This window comes from Rhinichthys klamathensis, unplaced genomic scaffold (assembly GCF_029890125.1).
Source record: "Rhinichthys klamathensis goyatoka isolate OS25496 unplaced genomic scaffold, OSU_Roscu_1.1 h1tg000586l_1, whole genome shotgun sequence".
NCBI lineage: Eukaryota > Metazoa > Chordata > Actinopteri > Cypriniformes > Leuciscidae > Rhinichthys > Rhinichthys klamathensis.
In genome coordinates this window covers 5,051-25,000 of record NW_026607046.1, presented here as the reverse complement: position 1 = coordinate 25,000, position 19,950 = coordinate 5,051, and the positions used below count along the sequence as shown (strand labels likewise).

The window sequence follows — 19,950 nt, the reverse complement described above, 5'->3', positions numbered from 1 at the left end:
CTGCGTCATCAGGGTTATATTACATGAGGGTGGAGAACAGGGTTCGTACAGGGAGCTGAAAGGGCTGGACTGTGACGTTTGAAATGTAAGTCCTGGAAAGCCCTTGAAACGGCCATATTTATGAAGAGGTGCTTGAAAAGCGCTTGAATTATTGAAAGACAATATATGTGAGAGTAGTGTTTAATTTTATCGATAAAACAATCGTTTCACACAAAATCAACCCGTCTGATATAGATATAGAGCAGTTTCACATGACTATGAGTGTGATATTGCTCATTAATATCCAAGTATATGATACATCTCTCATTCTTCAGCTCAATCATATATTCATGAGAATAAATCAGTTGAATAAGGAAAGCGATATCTTTGTCATCGTATCCTTTCAGTGGTTGAAGTTCCACAGTCACTGCATCCGCTGCACTTTATTTGTACCGGTTTGTTTTATTAGTTTATTTTTGTTTATATATTTTAGAATTTGAAAGATAATACAGATATTGTCTGATAAGTGAGATCTCTCCTTGAAAACCAAAAAGTAGTGCTTGAAAAGTCCTGTAATTTCGTTTGACTGTGTGTGTATGAACCCTGTAAGAATCAGAGATCTGTGTGTTTCATAGTTCAACATTTATTCCAGTTGTAGATCTCATTAAATGATGAGATGAGATTTGGAAAGATTCGATTTTTTCTTTTTGGAAAAAACATCATTATAATTCATCATCCAAACGCAGTCCATCTAATCCAGTTCTGAGGAACTGAGCGAATGTAATTTACAGAAAGATGTAGATTCATTCATCTTGATGTTGTTTGAATGTTCTGCGAGTTTTATTGTGATGTTTGAGTTCGTTATTTCCCAGTATTTGATGATTCTCAAGGCCTCCACCAATCACAGTCTTTAATGAGTTCAGCTCCTCCCACACTGTTTGATTGACAGTCAGATCAGCTCCTCCCACACTGTTTGATTGACAGTCAGATCAGCTCCTCCCACACCACACTCTGTTTGATTGACAGTCAGATCAGCCCCTCCCACTCTGTTTGATTGATGGTCAGATCAGCTCCTCCCACTCTGTTTGATTGACGGTCAGATCAGCTCCTCCCACACTGTTTGATTGACAGTCAGATCAGCTCCTCCCACACGGTTTGATTGACAGTCAGATCAGCTCCTCCCACACTGTTTGATTGACAGTCAGATCAGCCCCTCCCACTCTGTTTGATTGACAGTCAGATCAGCTCCTCCCACTCTGTTTGATTGACAGTCAGATCAGCTCCTCCCACACCACACTCTGTTTGATTGACAGTCAGATCAGCCCCTCCCACTCTGTTTGATTGATGGTCAGATCAGCTCCTCCCACTCTGTTTGATTGACGGTCAGATCAGCTCCTCCCACACTGTTTGATTGACAGTCAGATCAGCTCCTCCCACACGGTTTGATTGACAGTCAGATCAGCTCCTCCCACACTGTTTGATTGACAGTCAGATCAGCCCCTCCCACTCTGTTTGATTGACAGTCAGATCAGCTCCTCCCACACTGTTTGATTGACAGTCAGATCAGCCCCTCCCACTCTGTTTGATTGACAGTCAGATCAGCCCCTCCCACTCTGTTTGATTGACAGTCAGATCAGCTCCTCCCACACTCTGTTAGATTGACAGTCAGATCAGCCCCTCCCACACTCTGTTTGATTGACAGTCAGATCAGCCCCTCCCACTCTGTTTGATTGACAGTCAGATCAGCTCCTCCCACTCTGATTGACGGTCAGATCAGCTCCTCCCACTCTGTTTGATTGACAGTCAGATCAGCTCCTCCCACACTGTTTGATTGACAGTCAGATCAGCCCCTCCCACTCTGTTTGATTGACAGTCAGATCAGCCCCTCCCACTCTGTTTGATTGACGGTCAGATCAGCTCCTCCCACTCTGTTTGATTGACAGTCAGATCAGCTCCTCCCACACTGTTTGATTGACAGTCAGATCAGCCCCTCCCACTCTGTTTGATTGACAGTCAGATCAGCTCCTCCCACTCTGATTGATTGACGGTCAGATCAGCTCCTCCCACTCTGTTTGATTGACGGTCAGATCAGCTCCTCCCACTCTGTTTGATTGACAGTCAGATCAGCTCCTCCCACTCTGTTTGATTGACAGTCAGATCAGCTCCTCCCACTCTGTTTGATTGACAGTCAGATCAGCTCCTCCCACTCTGATTGACAGTCAGATCAGCTCCTTCCACTCTGTTTGATTGACAGTCAGATCAGCCCCTCCCACTCTGTTTGATTGACAGTCAGATCAGCTCCTCTCACTCTGTTTGATTGACAGTCAGATCAGCTCCTCCCACTCTGTTGATTGACAGTCAGATCAGCTCCTCCCACTCTGTTTGATTGCCAGTCAGATCAGCTCCTCCCACTCTGTTTGATTGACGGTCAGATCAGCTCCTCCCACTCTGTTTGATTGACGGTCAGATCAGCTCCTCCCACTCTGTTTGATTGACAGTCAGATCAGCTCCTCCCACTCTGTTTGATTGACAGTCAGATCAGCTCCTCCCACTCTGTTTGATTGACAGTCAGATCAGCTCCTTCCACTCTGTTTGATTGCCAGTCAGATCAGCCCCTCCCACTCTGTTTGATTGACAGTCAGATCAGCTCCTCTCACTCTGTTTGATTGACAGTCAGATCAGCTCCTCCCACTCTGTTTGATTGACGGTCAGATCAGCTCCTCCCACTCTGTTTGATTGACGGTCAGATCAGCTCCTCCCACTCTGTTTGATTGCCAGTCAGATCAGCTCCTCCCACTCTGTTTGATTGACAGTCAGATCAGCTCCTCCCACTCTGTTCGATTGCCAGTCAGATAAGCTCCTCCCACTATGTTTGATTGACAGTCAGATCAGCTCCTCCCACTCTGTTTGATTGACAGTCAGATCAGCTTCTCCCACTCTGTTTGATTGACAGTCAGATCAGCCCCTCCCACTCTGTTTGATTGACAGTCAGATCAGCTCCTCCCACTCTGTTTGATTGACAGTCAGATCAGCTCCTCCCACTCTGTTAGATTGACGGTCAGATCAGCTCCTCCCACACTCTGTTTGATTGACAGTCAGATCAGCCCCTCCCACACTCTGTTTGATTGACAGCTGTGTTGTCCAATGGTTGTGTCCATGACAGGCATCACACAGGAGATGATCAACGAGACGAGAGCATCGGTGGAGAAGAGGATGCTGGGAGATATTCAGAACCTCCTTCAGGACGGAGCTGACGTCAACCATCACGACTCCCAGGGGGCCACGCTGGTACACACACACACACACACACACACACATATGCACACACACAAACATACATTCAATTCAAAGTTTGCTTTATTGGCATTACTGTAAATAATACAATATTGGCAAAGCTTGGAATACACAGAATAATAATAAAAACATCAAAATAATAGAAGAAAATATTATAACATAACTTAAATTTAAATAAACAGTGTAAAAAATTAGAACATTAGAACATACTCACTCACACACACACACTCACACACTAGAGGCTGCACACGTGCACACACAAAATCACACATACTCACACACACACACTTTCTCTCTCACACACACAGGAACATTGAATCAGCAGCACATAAAACATCCCTTCGCTCGCTGTGTGTGTGTGTGTGTGTGTGATGATGCTGAGTGTAAGAAAACACATGAGATAAACTAGAATGAACATCAAAACCCGCTGATCTGGTGATTTGAGGAGAGACGGAAGCACTTCCTGTTTGCATAAACACTCAAACATCTCGTTATGAGAGACTGAAGTTCAAGAGATATTAAAGATGATCCTGCAAATGATTAAACTTACTTTTAAAATATTTTAGATGATACCATCAATACAAAACACATAAAACAGAAAGTAAGATGTATGTGTAATTATGTGTGTGTGTGAGAGAGCGAGTGAGGGGTAGGGTTAGTGTAAGGGGACAGAATATACAGTTTGTACAGTATAAAAACCATTACGTCTATGGAAAGTCCCCATTTAGATAACTAAGTAACGTGTGTGTGTGTGTGTGTGTGTGTGTGTGTTCAGCTACACATCGCGGCTGCCAACGGTTACGCTCAGGTCACAGAGATGCTGTTAGAAGGAGGAGCGAGAACAGACGTGAGGGATTCTGACGGATGGACGCCGATACACGCCGCCGCGTGCTGGGGACAGGTCAGGGGCCAGGAATATGATCCGCAATTATTGTTTTAGAAATATGATTATGAAAATATCATTTTTAAAATATGATTATGAAATTGTCATTTTTAAAATATGATTATGAAATTATCATTTTTTAAAATAATATTATGAAATGATCCTTTTTAAATATTATGAAATTGTCCTTTTTTAAATATCCTCCTGAGACCCAGAAAAAAAAAGTTTTTTGAATTTAGTTTTTTTCCATGTCATCACACTGTTTAGAGCACAATAAACAAATGGGAAAAAAACATATATATAAAATAATATTTTATTCATACGTTATGCTATGTCCTCTGTAGTGGACGCCAGGACTCAGTTGTTTAAAAAATAAAATGACATGAAATTATATGTATAGGCAAAAACAATGGGATTTTTTTTTTCAATCACCAATACATTTTGGGGTTTCAGGATTTTTTCAACCAAAATTTGTATAAAGATTATTCTCAACTATGTTATGAAAGAAATAATGGAATAAATTGATACGCCATTTTACTTTTTGCAATATGTGGGTAAAATGGCCATAAGTTAATATTCCCATTCAATGCAATGTATCGATACACTGTATCTAATTTGCACATTAATGTGTTCTGGGAGCAACATTTAATGAAAGAATAAGGGTAATAATTGGAGTAATAATTGGCAACATTTTAATAATAATATCTAACATTTCATAGGAATATTGATGTATAATTTATTTCCATATTCACTTGTCGTGTCTCCCAGAATGCCTGATAAACATGATTTTAGTCCTGATGTCCTCTACAGTGGACACGTTTGAAATCAATGCCCTGTTCTGTAACAGAAAGTTTTTTGTTTTATTTGAAACCCCTTAACATTTTCCTGAGATGTTGTTTTATGAAATACAATTTGAAAAGTAGTCCAATTTATATTATAATTACACTATATTATCATATTTCCATAAGAATGCTACATTTGATCACTAAATTAATGTCAGACATTTTTAAAGACCAAGGAGAAGTTGTTTTCATGGTGAAACCTCCAAACATTTGGTATCTCTGAAAAGTCCTGAATGTGCTCTTTACAGGACACCCAGGTTGTGTCATGTGACATGTATGATGTCAGAGAAATTCACTAAAATATAATGTCCACTACAGTGGACAAAAGTCTATTCTTGGGTCCCAGGAGGATATGATTATGAAATGATCCTTTTTAAAATATTCTGAAATTGTCCTTTTTTAAATATTATTATGAAATTATCATTTTTGAAATATGATTATGAATTTATCACTTTTGAAATATGATTATGAAATTGTCATTTTTAAAATATGATTATGAAACTCATTTGTGAAATATAATTTTATGAATTCATCATTTTTGAAATATGATTATGAATTTATCATTTGTGAAATATGATTATGAATTTATCATTTTTGAAATATGATTATGAATTTAACATTTTTTAAATATGATTATGAAATTATATTTTTTTTAATAATATTATGAAATTATCCTTTTTTAAATATGATTATGACATTATCTTTTTAAATATTATGAAATTGTCCTTTTTTAAATATTATTATGAAATTATCATTTTTGAAATATGATTATGAATTTATCACTTTTGAAATATGATTATGAAACTCATTTGTGAAATATAATTTTATGAATTCATCATTTTTGAAATATGATTATGAATGTAACATTTTTTAAATATGATTATGAAATTATCATTTTTGAAATATGATTATGAATTTATCATTTGTGAAATATGATTATGAATGTATCATTTTTGAAATATGATTATGAATTTAACATTTTTGAAATATGATTATGAAACTCATTTGTGAAATATAATTTTATGAATTCATCATTTTTGAAATATGATTATGAAATAATCATTTTCGAAATATGATTATGAATTTATAATTTGTGAAATATGATTATGAATTGATCATTTTTGAAATATGATTATGAATTTAACATTTTTGAAATATGATTATGAAATTATAATTTTTGTCTAAAAAATAAACTAGCTATAAACTGAAATCAGTAGTTATATGTCATAGGTGCCATTAGGCATCATTAGAATGTTCCGTATGAAAGATGAATATTAATTTCCATAATTAGGTCCATGTGGCCGAGCTGCTGGTCTCTCATGGTGCCAATCTGAACGCCAAGACGTACATGGAGGAGACGCCCATAGGTACAACTCTGATGCAATATCACATCATAATCAATAAACCACACAAATGTTCATGATAGAAAGCGTCTCATTACACCAGATCCATAAATACACAGACATATTGATTTGAGTAATAATTGTAGATTAGTTTAAAGTCGGCTTATCCGAGAGTGAAACGCTTCTGGAACAAGATCAAATGTAGGGAAACAATATCACAATCAATAATGATGCGCACAGATACATCATTTAGAATAAATACTGCAATATTCCATTAAAAACAAGTCAATTTTGATTTCATAATGACTTTAAAGCTTCTACTAAGAAAAATAGTTCATTACCGATCTATCAACTATATGAACACTGGACAAATATTACATTTTTTATCATTATTAATGTGCCTGGTCTTCCTCCGTTCTCAGCTTTTACTGGTTCGTTGTTCTGAGGGAATGTTTTAGTTTTCTGCCTCAGTTATGACAGTTTATGTCGCCATAACAGTAATATTGTCCTCTAAGGCCATTTTTATTACAGTCAGTAGTCATCAGTTACTTTTAAAAAGTAGTGTTTTCTCGTTACTTCTTAAAAAAGTTATCCGTTACTTTACTTAGTTACCCCCTTTGGAAAGTAACTTTTTATGTTACTCGTTACTTTTACGTTACTTTTATGTTGCTTGACTTTGGGCAGAACCCAATATCTGTTCCAAAATGTGTAGGCCTACATAAAGTTATACTATGAACTCTACTTATTGAAAAACTAGAAAAAAAAACTAAAAAAAGAGAGAGATTTTGAGATAGAAAAAAAAAATATATTTATTTAAATAACATTGAAAAACCTGTATAAACTGAACACCAAAGCACAATATTAACTATTGAGCGGTGGTGACGCGTTCATGAAAAATGCCACAAAGAACCGGCAAAAGAAATGATTATGAATATCGAATATCAAATATAGCAAGGAGACATTTCAATTGTTTATTAATAAACAAGTGTTTTCTTTGTCAGTCAGTGTCGGCTGCAAAGATTAAGTTGATGATGCTGACTCGCGATCTTCACAGTAGTGAACGCGCCAGAGAGAAATGCACATTTCATATGGATTACATAAGCAGAGAGTCTGTTTTCTCTCGTTTTGAATAGTTTTGTTTTAAAGTACACATTTCAAGCTTTCTATATATTTCTCAGATCTTTGAGGCAAGTAGCTTGCGTTAAGTTTCGGTTCATTTATGAGACGAGCTCAGTCCACGCGCCGGCACGGAGCTCCTGAGAAGTCCTGATTATATTGCCTGCTATATTTACTGCTTATTTATTAAAGACAATTGGTTGATGAAACATTGATTAAAATTAAGATACAATTAATACAAAACGAAATTCACTTTAAAGAAAGGCTTTCTACAAAAACAAACTTAATGAAGTGGTCAAAATCATGTCTGCCCACTCCATTTGTCTCCCGATTGCACATCTTATGCTCTTACTCATGCTTTTCACTTTTCATATAATCAACATTGATGAAATTAAAAAATAAATTATTTTATTTAAACATAAAAATGAAACTAAATCGTTTTCTTTAATGACTAGGCTACAACACGCAGGTCTATACAGAGACATTTAATATCGGAGCGGGATTTGAGCGAACGCCGTCTTATAAGCATGTGGGGGTAGAGGTACGATTTTCGAGCAATCATCGAATATTATTTTGCTTGATATGCCAATCCTTAATATTTGGTGTTTTAAATGCCTGTTTGAGGTCTCTGTGAAAGATTTAAAGCAGTCTTTTAGTTCCGCTTTCAGAGCGGTCAAGTCCGAAGAACTGTTACGTCCATATTGTTTCTTTCCTCATAAATGCGAACACGAAAAATTCAATACAATTAATATTTTATGTTCTGTGGAGAGCCAACCCTTCTTCATCCGGTGGGAGTATTACTTTTGGTTTGCGCAGTGTAATTCACAGAATTGATTGCTCTGCTACCAGCCTCTGTCACGTACCATGTGGAGCTTGTGACTATTGCAAGCGCGCAGCTGAGGAGACAGTGTTGCTGTCAAATCTGTCCATGGGAAAAGTAACGTTGTGCGAAATAGAAAAAGGAACTACGTTTCGTTACCAAATTCTCAGTAGTAACGCGTTACACTACTTTTTACCCGAAAAAGTAGTTACGTTACTGTAACGCGTTACACACAACACTGGTAGTCATGGCGACCGTTTTAGGTTACAAGACGACACCAATTCAACTCAGTTAAAGCTGTAATATTATTACAATGTAAATCCGCTGTTTTCTATGTGAATATACAGTAAAGTGTAATTTATTCCTGTGATCAAAGCTGAATTTTCAGCATCATTACTCCAGTCTTCAGTGTCACATGATCCTTCAGAAATCACTCTGATATGAGGATCTGATGCTCGAGAAACATTTATGATTATTATCAGTGTTGGAAACAGTTATTTATACTTTTATTTCAGGATTCTTTGATGAAAAGAAAGTTCAAAAGAACAGCATTTATCTGAAATAGAAAGCTTTTGTAACATTAAACACTACCATTCAACAGTTTGGGGTCAGTAAGAATATTTATTACATTTTTTGGGGGAAAGAAATAAAAGAAATCAATACTTTTATTCATCAAGGATGCATTAAATTGATCAAAAGTGACAGTAAAGACATTTATAATGTTATTTTCCAAATAAATGCTGTTCTTTTGCTCATCTGAAATCTTGAAAACATCGCGATCGAACTGGAGCTGCGCAATCCGTAGTTTCTCCGGATCCCGAGGTGGAAACAGGGAAGCTAAAGGAGAAGAATTAGACTAATACAACTAATTAGCTCATCTAACGAGCACTGGTGTGAGAATAATGACACTGTCTGTTTAAGAGAGTCTTAGATGTTCGTCTCACATTTTTAATGTTGCCTCTCGTTTCAGAATTCCAGAGAACATTCAAATGTAACCAAAACCGTTCAGGAATGGAATGTTCCCTCAACGTTCGCACGGTCAAAACATCATTAAAACATTCAAAAACTGGATGTTTTGAATGATCGGAGAAATAACATTTTCATAAACTTAATGGGAATATTAGCAAAACAACAACAAGAGCATTCTGGGAAGGTTCTCTCAAAAATATAAACAAACGTTCTTCTAGTAACACTGATAGAAAGTCCGTTAAAAATTGTCTGGTTATTAATAAAAAGTCGTCCTGTAGTCGATCACTTTATCTCTTAAAGTTCATCTTTGATCACCAAAATTACATATTTAAGCGTTTTTTCCTTGAAAATGTTTTTTTCATGCGTTAAAATATCTTGAATGTAACTCGAAACCCTTGCCTCATTTAGTATGCGCGGTTCTATGAATATGCAAATGAGCCCCGCCTCCACTCACTCCCTCAGCTCAGAGATCCACTGGTTGACGATCACACGTTGATCTGATTGGTTACAAGGTCGTTTGTGACGTCAGAAACACCAGCGATTTCAGATATCTGCTTTTCTAACAGGATAAATTCATGAATATGTCAGTCAAGTGTGTGTGTGTGTGTGTGTCTGTGCAGATCTGTGTGAGGATGAGGAGTTCAGGAATCATTTGCTGGAGTTGAAGCACAAGCATGACATCATCATGAAGTCTCAGCTGAAGCACAAGACGTCTCTGTGTCGTCGAACCAGCAGCGCTGGCAGCCGAGGGTAATGCTAATGCTAATACTAATAATAATGATAAGTTTATGTTCTACAAACTCAAGGTCACTTTACATTATGATACAAATAAAGAACAGTGTCTGTGTCCCCCTGCTGGACACTCGCAGATCTGCAGCTCACTCCACCACAACACCAGATCCAGATCCAGCTTTACTCGAGCGCTGTCAGGATGGCTGAAAAGATCAATTCCACTTTCTTTCTTAAATATTAGCAAAATTCGAGTCAACATTTGAAGTGGATCAAAAAAGTTCATCAAGGTTGTCCTGAGACAAGAACGGGTATTCTTCTAAATTCATGTATAACTTTGATGAAGGGTTTTGATCCACTTCAGATGTTGACGACTGTATATTCCAATTCTAAAGGCAATGCTTAATGTTACAGGACAGAAGGACGGTACGGTCTCCTGTGTCCACAAGAGGGCGCCGGCGAGCGCAATATAAACCGACCAAGCATTGCATCTTTTATTGAAATGAAATGACATTCACTTTTGAAACAATTGTTCTTAAATAAAATATAATGTCCTTAAAGTGCATGCAAGGAAAATTAGGTTTCAATAGTGCATAAAACTGTGTAAGTGCATCAGTAACCTGAGAAAACACACTTACACACACACACAGCGTAATGAAGTACATGAACACACACCAGCACACTGGCATTCAGAAACACACACTTCTACTCTCTACATCTACATCTCGTTCGTCACACACACCAGACGCTCTTGATCTGAGCGAGTGCGGAGCGCTTTCTGTTCACAGTGTTTCAGCTGATGGACACACACTCACACACACACTCTCACACACACACACTCTCACACACACACTCTCACACACACACACACACACACACACTCTCTCACACACACACTCTCATACACACACACACACACACACACTCTCACACACACACACACACACACACACTCTCTCACACACACACTCTCATACACACACACACACACACACTCTCACACACACACACACACACTCTCACACACACACTCACACACACACTCTCTCACACACACACTCTCATACACACACACACACACACACTCTCACACACACACACACACACACTCTCACACACACACACACACACACACACTCTCACACACACACACACACACACACTCTCACACACACACACACACACACACACTCTCACACACACACACTCTCACACAAACACACAGTCTCACACACACACACACACACACTCAGCTCTGACCGATGTGCAGGTTTGGTCAAGTGTGTCGTTGCACGAGAGGGTTTTCATCAGCTTTTCCCGCCATTTTTCAAATGAACTGTATACCGGATATGCTAACAAAAACACACCGTTGTCACGGTTACGTCATCATCGCGCCTCGACACGCCCTAAAGGCCCTTTCACACTGGGCGGAAAAGCGAATAGTTCGCGTCAAATCCATTCACATCAGCCGCGACGAGAATTTGCGACGTTCAGAGCTTCAACATTCCAAAACTTTCGCGTCGACAGCTGAGAAAACACAGACACTTCATCATCATCATCATCATCATCATCATCATCCAGTGAAGACGAGCTTTTCGTTTTCTTTATAAAGACAGAAAGAAGGTTTTGTGTGCACCCAATCTTAAAGAACAGAGAGTCTGAAGGGGAGTATGCTAATCTTATAAAGTAGCTAAAACTTAGCCACAAAGAACCGGCCAAAGTAAGGATTATGCATCAAACATTTGAATTGTTTATTAATAAACTAGTGTTTTCTGTCAGTTTTCGGTGTGAGACGCGCTCCAGTTCACGCGCCGGCGCCTCCGTGTCCTAATGTCTAATATATTTGCTTCTTATTCCTGTTAATCCAGGCAATTTGTTGATGAAACATTGATTAAAATTAAGATACAATTTATACCAAACAAAATTCACTTTAAAGAAAGGCTTTCTACAAAACAAAACTTAATAAGTGGTCAAAAGTATGTCTGACCCATTCCAAATGTTTTCGATATATTGGGCATCTTATGATCCTTACTCATCTCATGCGGTTCCCTTTTCATATAGATCATCAACATAGATGAAATAAAAAAAAATAGCATTATATTATTTAAACGTATATATGAAACGTATGTTTGAGTTTTTTAACTTATAGGCCGATTTAAGCGTCACCGCTCTGCTTTATTTACGCACATGCTCTGGTGTGTGGCCTATACATGCATGCAAAAATAATATGAAACACACAACAATGAATGTTGAAAATATTCCAAATCAATTATTTCGCTCCTAGTCAAAAATATTATAAATCATCAGCAAGCACTTCATCAACTCGCCGGAGACACCAACTATCCCAGCTATTTTATCCCATGCCTCGTTCTTTTGCTGGTAAGAAACACCGTCATGTCATAAACGATAGGGTACGCGTGCGCTGAGATGCGGAATAGGCAATATAAAAATGCTGTCATTATAAAAGGTTTCTAGTTTTAATGTATTGCTTGTTTTTAGTTTACATTTCATGTTGTGACTCTTCTCTTCTCTCGCACATAACGCTGCTACGTCAGAGCGGCCAAAGCGTCAACAAGCTTCGCCTTTGTTTCCTTGTATGTGATTGGCTGAAGCCTTTTCTGTCGCCGCAAAAGTAAAAAAAAAATCGACATCGAAGCGAAAAAAATGAAAGTCGTTTTTTCGCCGCAGCACATTCGCGTTCGGTGTGGAAGCACTCATTACACAAACAGCTGATCAAAAAATAAAACTATCGCGCGAATTATTCGTGCGTCAAAATCGCGTCCAGTGTGAAAGGACCTTTACATTCAAATGCACCGTTTTTGCAGGTTTTTTTTTAATTTGATGAATATTAGAAATTCGAATTGTTATTTGACAGCCCCACTTCACAGTAATAAGCAGAACCAATGATGCAAACGTCATCTAATACGAGACAAATTCTGCCTGATTCAGATCAAGTTATGTTTCATCTGATCGTGTCAGATCCATAATATTACTGAGTATGAAGTGTCTTATGAACACAAGCCAATAAACACTGCTCTGAGTGTGAGCTCTCACACGTGGATATAATGTGTTCGCAGGAAAGTGGTCCGGAGGGCGAGTCTGTCGGACCGACACAATCTCTGCCGGAAGGAGTATCAGACCGAGGCCATCGTGTGGAGAGGAGGACGAGAGGAGGAGCGCGAGCGAGAGTCGGATCAGGAGAACAGCCGAACGGTGAGCAAACACAACCAGTTACGGCTTTACAGCCTCGGATCGCATCATTTTTCAGATCAGCAAAAAACAAACAAACAAACAAACAAAAAAAATATATATATATACACTCACCTAAAGGATAATTAGGAACACCTGTTCAATTTCTCATTAATGCATTTATCTAATCAACCAATCACATGGCAGTTGCTTCAGTGCATTTAGGGGTGTGGTCCTGGTCAAGACAATCTCCTGAACTCCAAACTGAATGTCAGAATGGGGAAGAAAGCTGATTTAAGCAGTTTTGAGCGTGGCATGGTTGTTGGTGCCAGACGGGCTGGTCTGAGTATTTCACAATCTGCTCAGTTACTGGGATTTTCACGCACAACCATTTCTAGGGTTTACAAAGAATGGTGTGAAAAGGGAAAAACATCCAGTATGCGGCAGTCCTGTGGGCGAAAATGCCTTGTTGATGCTAGAGGTCAGAGGAGAATGGGCCGACTGATTCAAGCTGATAGAAGAGCAACTTTGACTGAAATAACCACTCGTTACAACCGAGGTATGCAGCAAAGCATTTGTGAAGCCACAACACGCACAACCTTGAGGCGGATGGGCTACAACAGCAGAAGACTCCACCGGGTACCACTCATCTCCACTACAAATAGGAAAAAGAGGCTACAATTTGCAAGAGCTCACCAAAATTGGACAGTTGAAGACTGGAAAAATGTTGCCTGGTCTGATGAGTCTCGATTTCTGTTGAGACATTCAGATGTTAGAGTCAGAATTTGGCGTAAACAGAATGAGAACATGGATCCATCATGCCTTGTTACACCACTGTGCAGGCTGGTGGTGGTGGTGTAATGGTGTGGGGGATGTTTTCTTGGCACACTTTAGGCCCCTTAGTGCCAATTGGGCATCGTTTAAATGCCACGGCCTACCTGAGCATTGTTTCTGACCATGTCCATCCCTTTATGGCCACCATGTACCCATCCTCTGATGGCTACTTCCAGCAGGATAATGCACCATGTCACAAAGCTCGAATCATTTCAAATTGGTTTCTTGAACATGACAATGAGTTCACTGTACTAAAATGGCCCCCACAGTCACCAGATCTCAACCCAATAGAGCATCTTTGGGATGTGGTGGAACGGGAGCTTCGTGCCCTGGATGTGCATCCCACAAATCTCCATCAACTGCAAGATGCTATCCTACCAATATGGGCCAACATTTCTAAAGAATGCTTTCAGCACCTTGTTGAATCAATGCCACGTAGAATTAAGGCAGTTCTGAAGGCGAAAGGGGGTCAAACACAGTATTAGTATGGTGTTCCTAATAATCCTTTAGGTAAGTGTATATATATGTGAAACTGGAAAAATTATAATATGGTGCAAAAGTTCATTTATTTCAGTAATTCAACTTAAAAGGTGAAACTAATATATTATATAGACTCATTACATGCAAATTGAGATATTTCAAGCCTTTATTTATTATAATTTTGATGATGGATGTAATGATTAGTGATGCGCGGGGCGGGCTGTAAAAATAGATACAGTGGTGCGGAGCAGACCAAATAATTTCATAAAAGCGGGACCCGCGGGTTGGAAAAAAAGCCGACCCGCGCATCACTAGTAGTGATACGTGGAAGCTATAAAAAATTAATTCTGTATTATGAATTTTTAAAGGGATACTCCAATTTTTTTGGAAATAGGCTCATTTTACAACTCCACCAGAGTTAAACTGTTGAGTTTTACCGTTTTTGAATCCATTCAGCCGATCTCCGGTTCTGGCGGCAGTTCCGTTGTGTTGACGGAAGGTAGCCTATTTTCAGGCGCTGCGTCATATCATGAGAAATGCTAATGGCCTTGTCCACTTCAATGATGTATGCTAAGCTATGCTAAAAGTGGTACCGCCAGAACCGGAGATCGGCTGAATGGATTCAAAAACTGTAAAACTCAACAGTTTAACTCTGGTGGAGTTGTAAAATGAGCCTATTTCCAAAAAAAAGTGGAGTATCCCTTTAAGGCCAGACAAGTAATTTGGTGAGGTCAATGTGTAAAGAAAGACTACGCGCCTGCGCACATATATATATTCATACGCACATATCTATAGACTAAACACGTGATACGCATGTGCGCCATCAGCGTTCTCACAGATTCACGTTTTTGAAGTTTACACGGAGATGATCACGTTTTTCAAAAATGTTCCAAACTTGGACCTTCAGAGTGTGTGTTCTCGAGCTCAGAGTGTGTGTTCTCGAGCTCAGAGTGTGTGTTCTCGAGCTCAGAGTGTGTGTTCTCGAGCTCAGAGTGTGTGTTCTCGAGCTCAGAGTGTGTGTTCTCAAGCTCAGAGTGTGTTCTCGAGCTCAGAGTGTGTGTTCTCGAGCTCAGTGTGTGTTCTCGAGCTCAGAGTGTGTGTTCTCGAGCTCAGAGTGTGTGTTCTCGAGCTCAGAGTGTGTGTTCTCGAGCTCAGAGTGTGTGTTCTCGAGCTCAGAGTGTGTGTTCTCGAGCTCAGAGTGTGTTCTCGAGCTCAGAGTGTGTGTTCTCGAGCTCAGAGTGTGTGTTCTCGAGCTCAGAGTGTGTGTTCTCTCAAGCTCAGAGTGTGTGTTCTCAAGCTCAGAGTGTGTGTTCTCGAGCTCAGAGTGTGTGTTCTCTCGAGCTCAGAGTGTGTGTTCTCAAGCTCAGAGTGTGTGTTCTCGAGCTAAGAGTGTGTGTTCTCAAGCTCAGAGTGTGTGTTCTCGAGCTCAGAGTGTGTGTTCTCTCGAGCTCAGAGTGTGTGTTCTCAAGCTCAGAGTGTGTGTTCTCGAGCTCAGAGTGTGTGTTCTCAAGCTCAGAGTGTGTGTTCTCGAGCTCAGAGTGTGTGTTCTCGAGCTCAGAGTGAGCTCAGAGTGTGTGTTCTCGAGCTCAGAGTGTGTGTTCTCGAGCTCAGAGTGAGCTCAGAGTGTGTGTTCTCAAGCTCAGAGTGTGTGTTCTCGAGCTCAGTGTGTGTTCTCAAGCTCAGAGTGTGTGTTCTCGAGCTCAGAGTGTGTTCTCGAGCTCAGAGTGTGTGTTCTCGAGCTCAGTGTGTGTTCTCGAGCTCAGAGTGTGTGTTCTCGAGCTCAGAGTGTGTGTTCTCGAGCTCAGAGTGTGTGTTCTCGAGCTCAGAGTGTGTGTTCTCGAGCTCAGAGTGTGTGTTCTCAAGCTCAGAGTGTGTGTTCTCGAGCTCAGAGTGTGTGTTCTCAAGCTCAGAGTGTGTGTTCTCGAGCTCAGAGTGTGTGTTCTCGAGCTCAGAGTGTGTGTTCTCGAGCTCAGAGTGTGTGTTCTCAAGCTCAGAGTGTGTGTTCTCGAGCTCAGAGTGTGTGTTCTCTCGAGCTCAGAGTGTGTGTTCTCGAGCTCAGAGTGTGTGTTCTCTCGAGCTCAGAGTGTGTGTTCTCGAGCTCAGAGTGTGTGTTCTCAAGCTCAGAGTGTGTGTTCTCGAGCTCAGAGTGAGCTCAGAGTGTGTGTTCTCGAGCTCAGAGTGTGTGTTCTCGAGCTCAGAGTGAGCTCAGAGTGTGTGTTCTCAAGCTCAGAGTGTGTGTTCTCGAGCTCAGTGTGTGTTCTCAAGCTCAGACTGTGTGTTCTCGAGCTCAGAGTGTGTGTTCTCTCGAGCTCAGAGTGTGTGTTCTCAAGCTCAGAGTGTGTGTTCTCGAGCTCAGAGTGAGCTCAGAGTGTGTGTTCTCGAGCTCAGAGTGTGTTCTCGAGCTCAGAGTGTGTTCTCGAGCTCAGAGTGTGTGTTCTCGAGCTCAGAGTGTGTGTTCTCGAGCTCAGAGTGTGTTCTCGAGCTCAGAGTGTGTGTTCTCGAGCTCAGAGTGTGTGTTCTCGAGCTCAGAGTGTGTGTTCTCGAGCTCAGAGTGTGTGTTCTCGAGCTCAGAGTGTGTGTTCTCAAGCTCAGAGTGTGTGTTCTCGAGCTCAGAGTGTGTGTTCTCTCGAGCTCAGAGTGTGTGTTCTCGAGCTCAGAGTGTGTGTTCTCTCGAGCTCAGAGTGTGTGTTCTCGAGCTCAGAGTGTGTGTTCTCAAGCTCAGAGTGTGTGTTCTCGAGCTCAGAGTGAGCTCAGAGTGTGTGTTCTCGAGCTCAGAGTGAGCTCAGAGTGTGTGTTCTCAAGCTCAGAGTGTGTGTTCTCGAGCTCAGTGTGTGTTCTCAAGCTCAGACTGTGTGTTCTCGAGCTCAGAGTGTGTGTTCTCTCGAGCTCAGAGTGTGTGTTCTCAAGCTCAGAGTGTGTGTTCTCGAGCTCAGAGTGTGTTCTCGAGCTCAGAGTGTGTTCTCGAGCTCAGAGTGTGTGTTCTCGAGCTCAGAGTGTGTGTTCTCGAGCTCAGAGTGTGTGTTCTCGAGCTCAGAGTGTGTGTTCTCGAGCTCAGAGTGTGTGTTCTCGAGCTCAGAGTGTGTGTTCTCGAGCTCAGAGTGTGTGTTCTCGAGCTCAGAGTGTGTGTTCTCGAGCTCAGAGTGTGTGTTCTCGAGCTCAGAGTGTGTGTTCTCGAGCTCAGAGTGTGTGTTCTCGAGCTCAGAGTGTGTGTTCTCGAGCTCAGAGTGTGTGTTCTCGAGCTCAGAGTGTGTGTTCTCGAGCTCAGAGTGTGTGTTCTCGAGCTCAGAGTGTGTGTTCTCGAGCTCAGAGTGTGTGTTCTCGAGCTCAGAGTGTGTGTTCTCGAGCTCAGAGTGTGTGTTCTCGAGCTCAGAGTGTGTGTTCTCGAGCTCAGAGTGTGTGTTCTCGAGCTCAGAGTGTGTGTTCTCGAGCTCAGAGTGTGTGTTCTCGAGCTCAGAGTGTGTGTTCTCGAGCTCAGAGTGTGTGTTCTCGAGCTCAGAGTGTGTGTTCTCAAGCTCAGAGTGTGTGTTCTCTCGAGCTCAGAGTGTGTGTTCTCAAGCTCAGAGTGTGTGTTCTCGAGCTCAGAGTGAGCTCAGAGTGTGTTCTCGAGCTCAGAGTGTGTTCTCGAGCTCAGAGTGTGTGTTCTCGAGCTCAGTGTGTGTTCTCGAGCTCAGAGTGTGTGTTCTCGAGCTCAGAGTGTGTGTTCTCGAGCTCAGAGTGTGTGTTCTCGAGCTCAGAGTGTGTGTTCTCGAGCTCAGAGTGTGTGTTCTCGAGCTCAGAGTGTGTGTTCTCGAGCTCAGAGTGTGAGTTCTCGAGCTCAGAGTGTGTGTTCTCGAGCTCAGAGTGTGTGTTCTCGAGCTCAGAGTGTGTGTTCTCGAGCTCAGAGTGTGTGTTCTCGAGCTCAGAGTGTGTGTTCTCGAGCTCAGAGTGTGTGTTCTCGAGCTCAGAGTGTGTGTTCTCGAGCTCCAACATTGTTGTGTGTGAATGAACGGCCGGAACACATTAATAGTTTCTGTGTTCTGTAGAGCGGTGTCGTGTTAGCGAAGTTAAGTTAGCTAAGTTAATCACTGATGATCTTTACAGCGGAAGTGAATCAATCAACACTAACTTTATCTGGACAATAACTTTATTCTAGAGCTGCTGTAAAGCCTAAACACTGTTACTGTAATCTCCTGTTATCACTGTAAAGCTGCTGTGAAACTCTATACTGTGAAAGCGCTGTATAAATGAAGGCGACCTGACTAGTGTGTGTGTGTGTGTGTGTGTGTGTGTGTGTGTGTGTGTGTAACGCAGGCTGATGACGGCTCGCGCGCGCCGGGGATCCTGAAGGACGGCGGACGACAGAACGGTTGCGTTCCCGCTCCAGCGCCGCCCGCTTCTAACGGCGACCCCGTGACCCCTGACCCCCACGACCCCACGACCTCCACTGAGGAGTCCAAGCCTAAAGAGCGCGCGCAAACGCTGTCCGAACTCAAAAAGCAGCGCTCAGCCGCTAAGCTCCTCCCACACCCCGTCCTCAACGGTCACATGGGCAACGGATCCACCAATCCCGAGGACCCGCGCATGCCACAGGTCTCGTCCAATGGCAGCGCGGTTTACTTCACGCCGGCCAGTGGAGACCCGCCCCTCCTGAGATTCAAGCAGCCAATCGAAGACGAGGATCCGAAGGGTCACGGCTGCTGCTGCGTCTCGTAGATCCGGCCAATCGCATGATCCCAAGCGTCTGATTGGCCGATCGAGGCCTGATTCATCCAGACTTTTGCTCTGCAGGTTTTCCGATTTAGTTCTCATTCTCAGAGTAAAACAGAGGTGAACGTGATCCTGCACATGACGGATCACGGTGGGAGGGTTTATGGGTAATTGTTTATTTCATATCATCAGTTCTGGCATGTTAATTTGGTGTCTGTCCAGTTCGATCATGAAACTGACAGCAGAAACAGCCAATGAGGTTCCAGTGCCACTCTTGTAGCCCCTCCCACTCCTCAACCCTCACCTGCCAATCACAGGATCCCTTGCGTCTGATTGGCCGATGGAGGCCTGATTCATCCCCAGACTTTTGCTTTCCGATTTTGTTCTCATTCTCAGAGGCGTTTCTGTAAAACACGGAGGTGAACATGATCCTGCACATGATGCTCCCTATGAAGGGTCCGGAGCAGTGAGGGATCATGGGTAATTATTTATTTTTGATCAGTTCTGGCATGTTAATTTGGTGTCTGTCCAGTTGATCATGAGTCTTGCAGAAACAGCCAATGAAGTTTCAGTGCCACTCCTGTAGCCCCTCCCACTCCTCAACCCTCACCTGTCAATCACAGGATCCCAAGCGTCTGATTGGCTGATGGAGGCCTGATTCAGCCTCAGACTTTTTTTTCACTCTCATTCCAGAACTCGGAAGTTTCTAATGACCCCTTTTTGAACCCTGACCTTCTGAAACAGGAAGGAAATGATGTCATTCAGGCGTCCCAGGTTAGATGTGTG

The 19,950-nt window shown here is 41.6% G+C and overlaps 1 protein-coding gene across 1 annotated transcript in view; it reads left to right on the top strand.

The window, feature by feature from the left end:
- Window positions 1-19,288, top strand: part of ppp1r16b (protein phosphatase 1, regulatory subunit 16B) — a 70,667-nt gene extending 51,379 nt beyond the window's left edge. Inside the window, exons 6-11 of the mRNA XM_056240288.1 lie at window positions 3,143-3,267; window positions 4,049-4,174; window positions 6,290-6,365; window positions 9,867-9,996; window positions 13,053-13,188; window positions 18,769-19,288. Of these exons, the coding sequence (XP_056096263.1) occupies window positions 3,143-3,267; window positions 4,049-4,174; window positions 6,290-6,365; window positions 9,867-9,996; window positions 13,053-13,188; window positions 18,769-19,170 (995 nt within the window). The 3' untranslated portion in view covers window positions 19,171-19,288. The remainder of the gene's footprint in view (window positions 1-3,142; window positions 3,268-4,048; window positions 4,175-6,289; window positions 6,366-9,866; window positions 9,997-13,052; window positions 13,189-18,768) is intronic.
- Window positions 19,289-19,950: the final 662 nt, after the last annotated feature.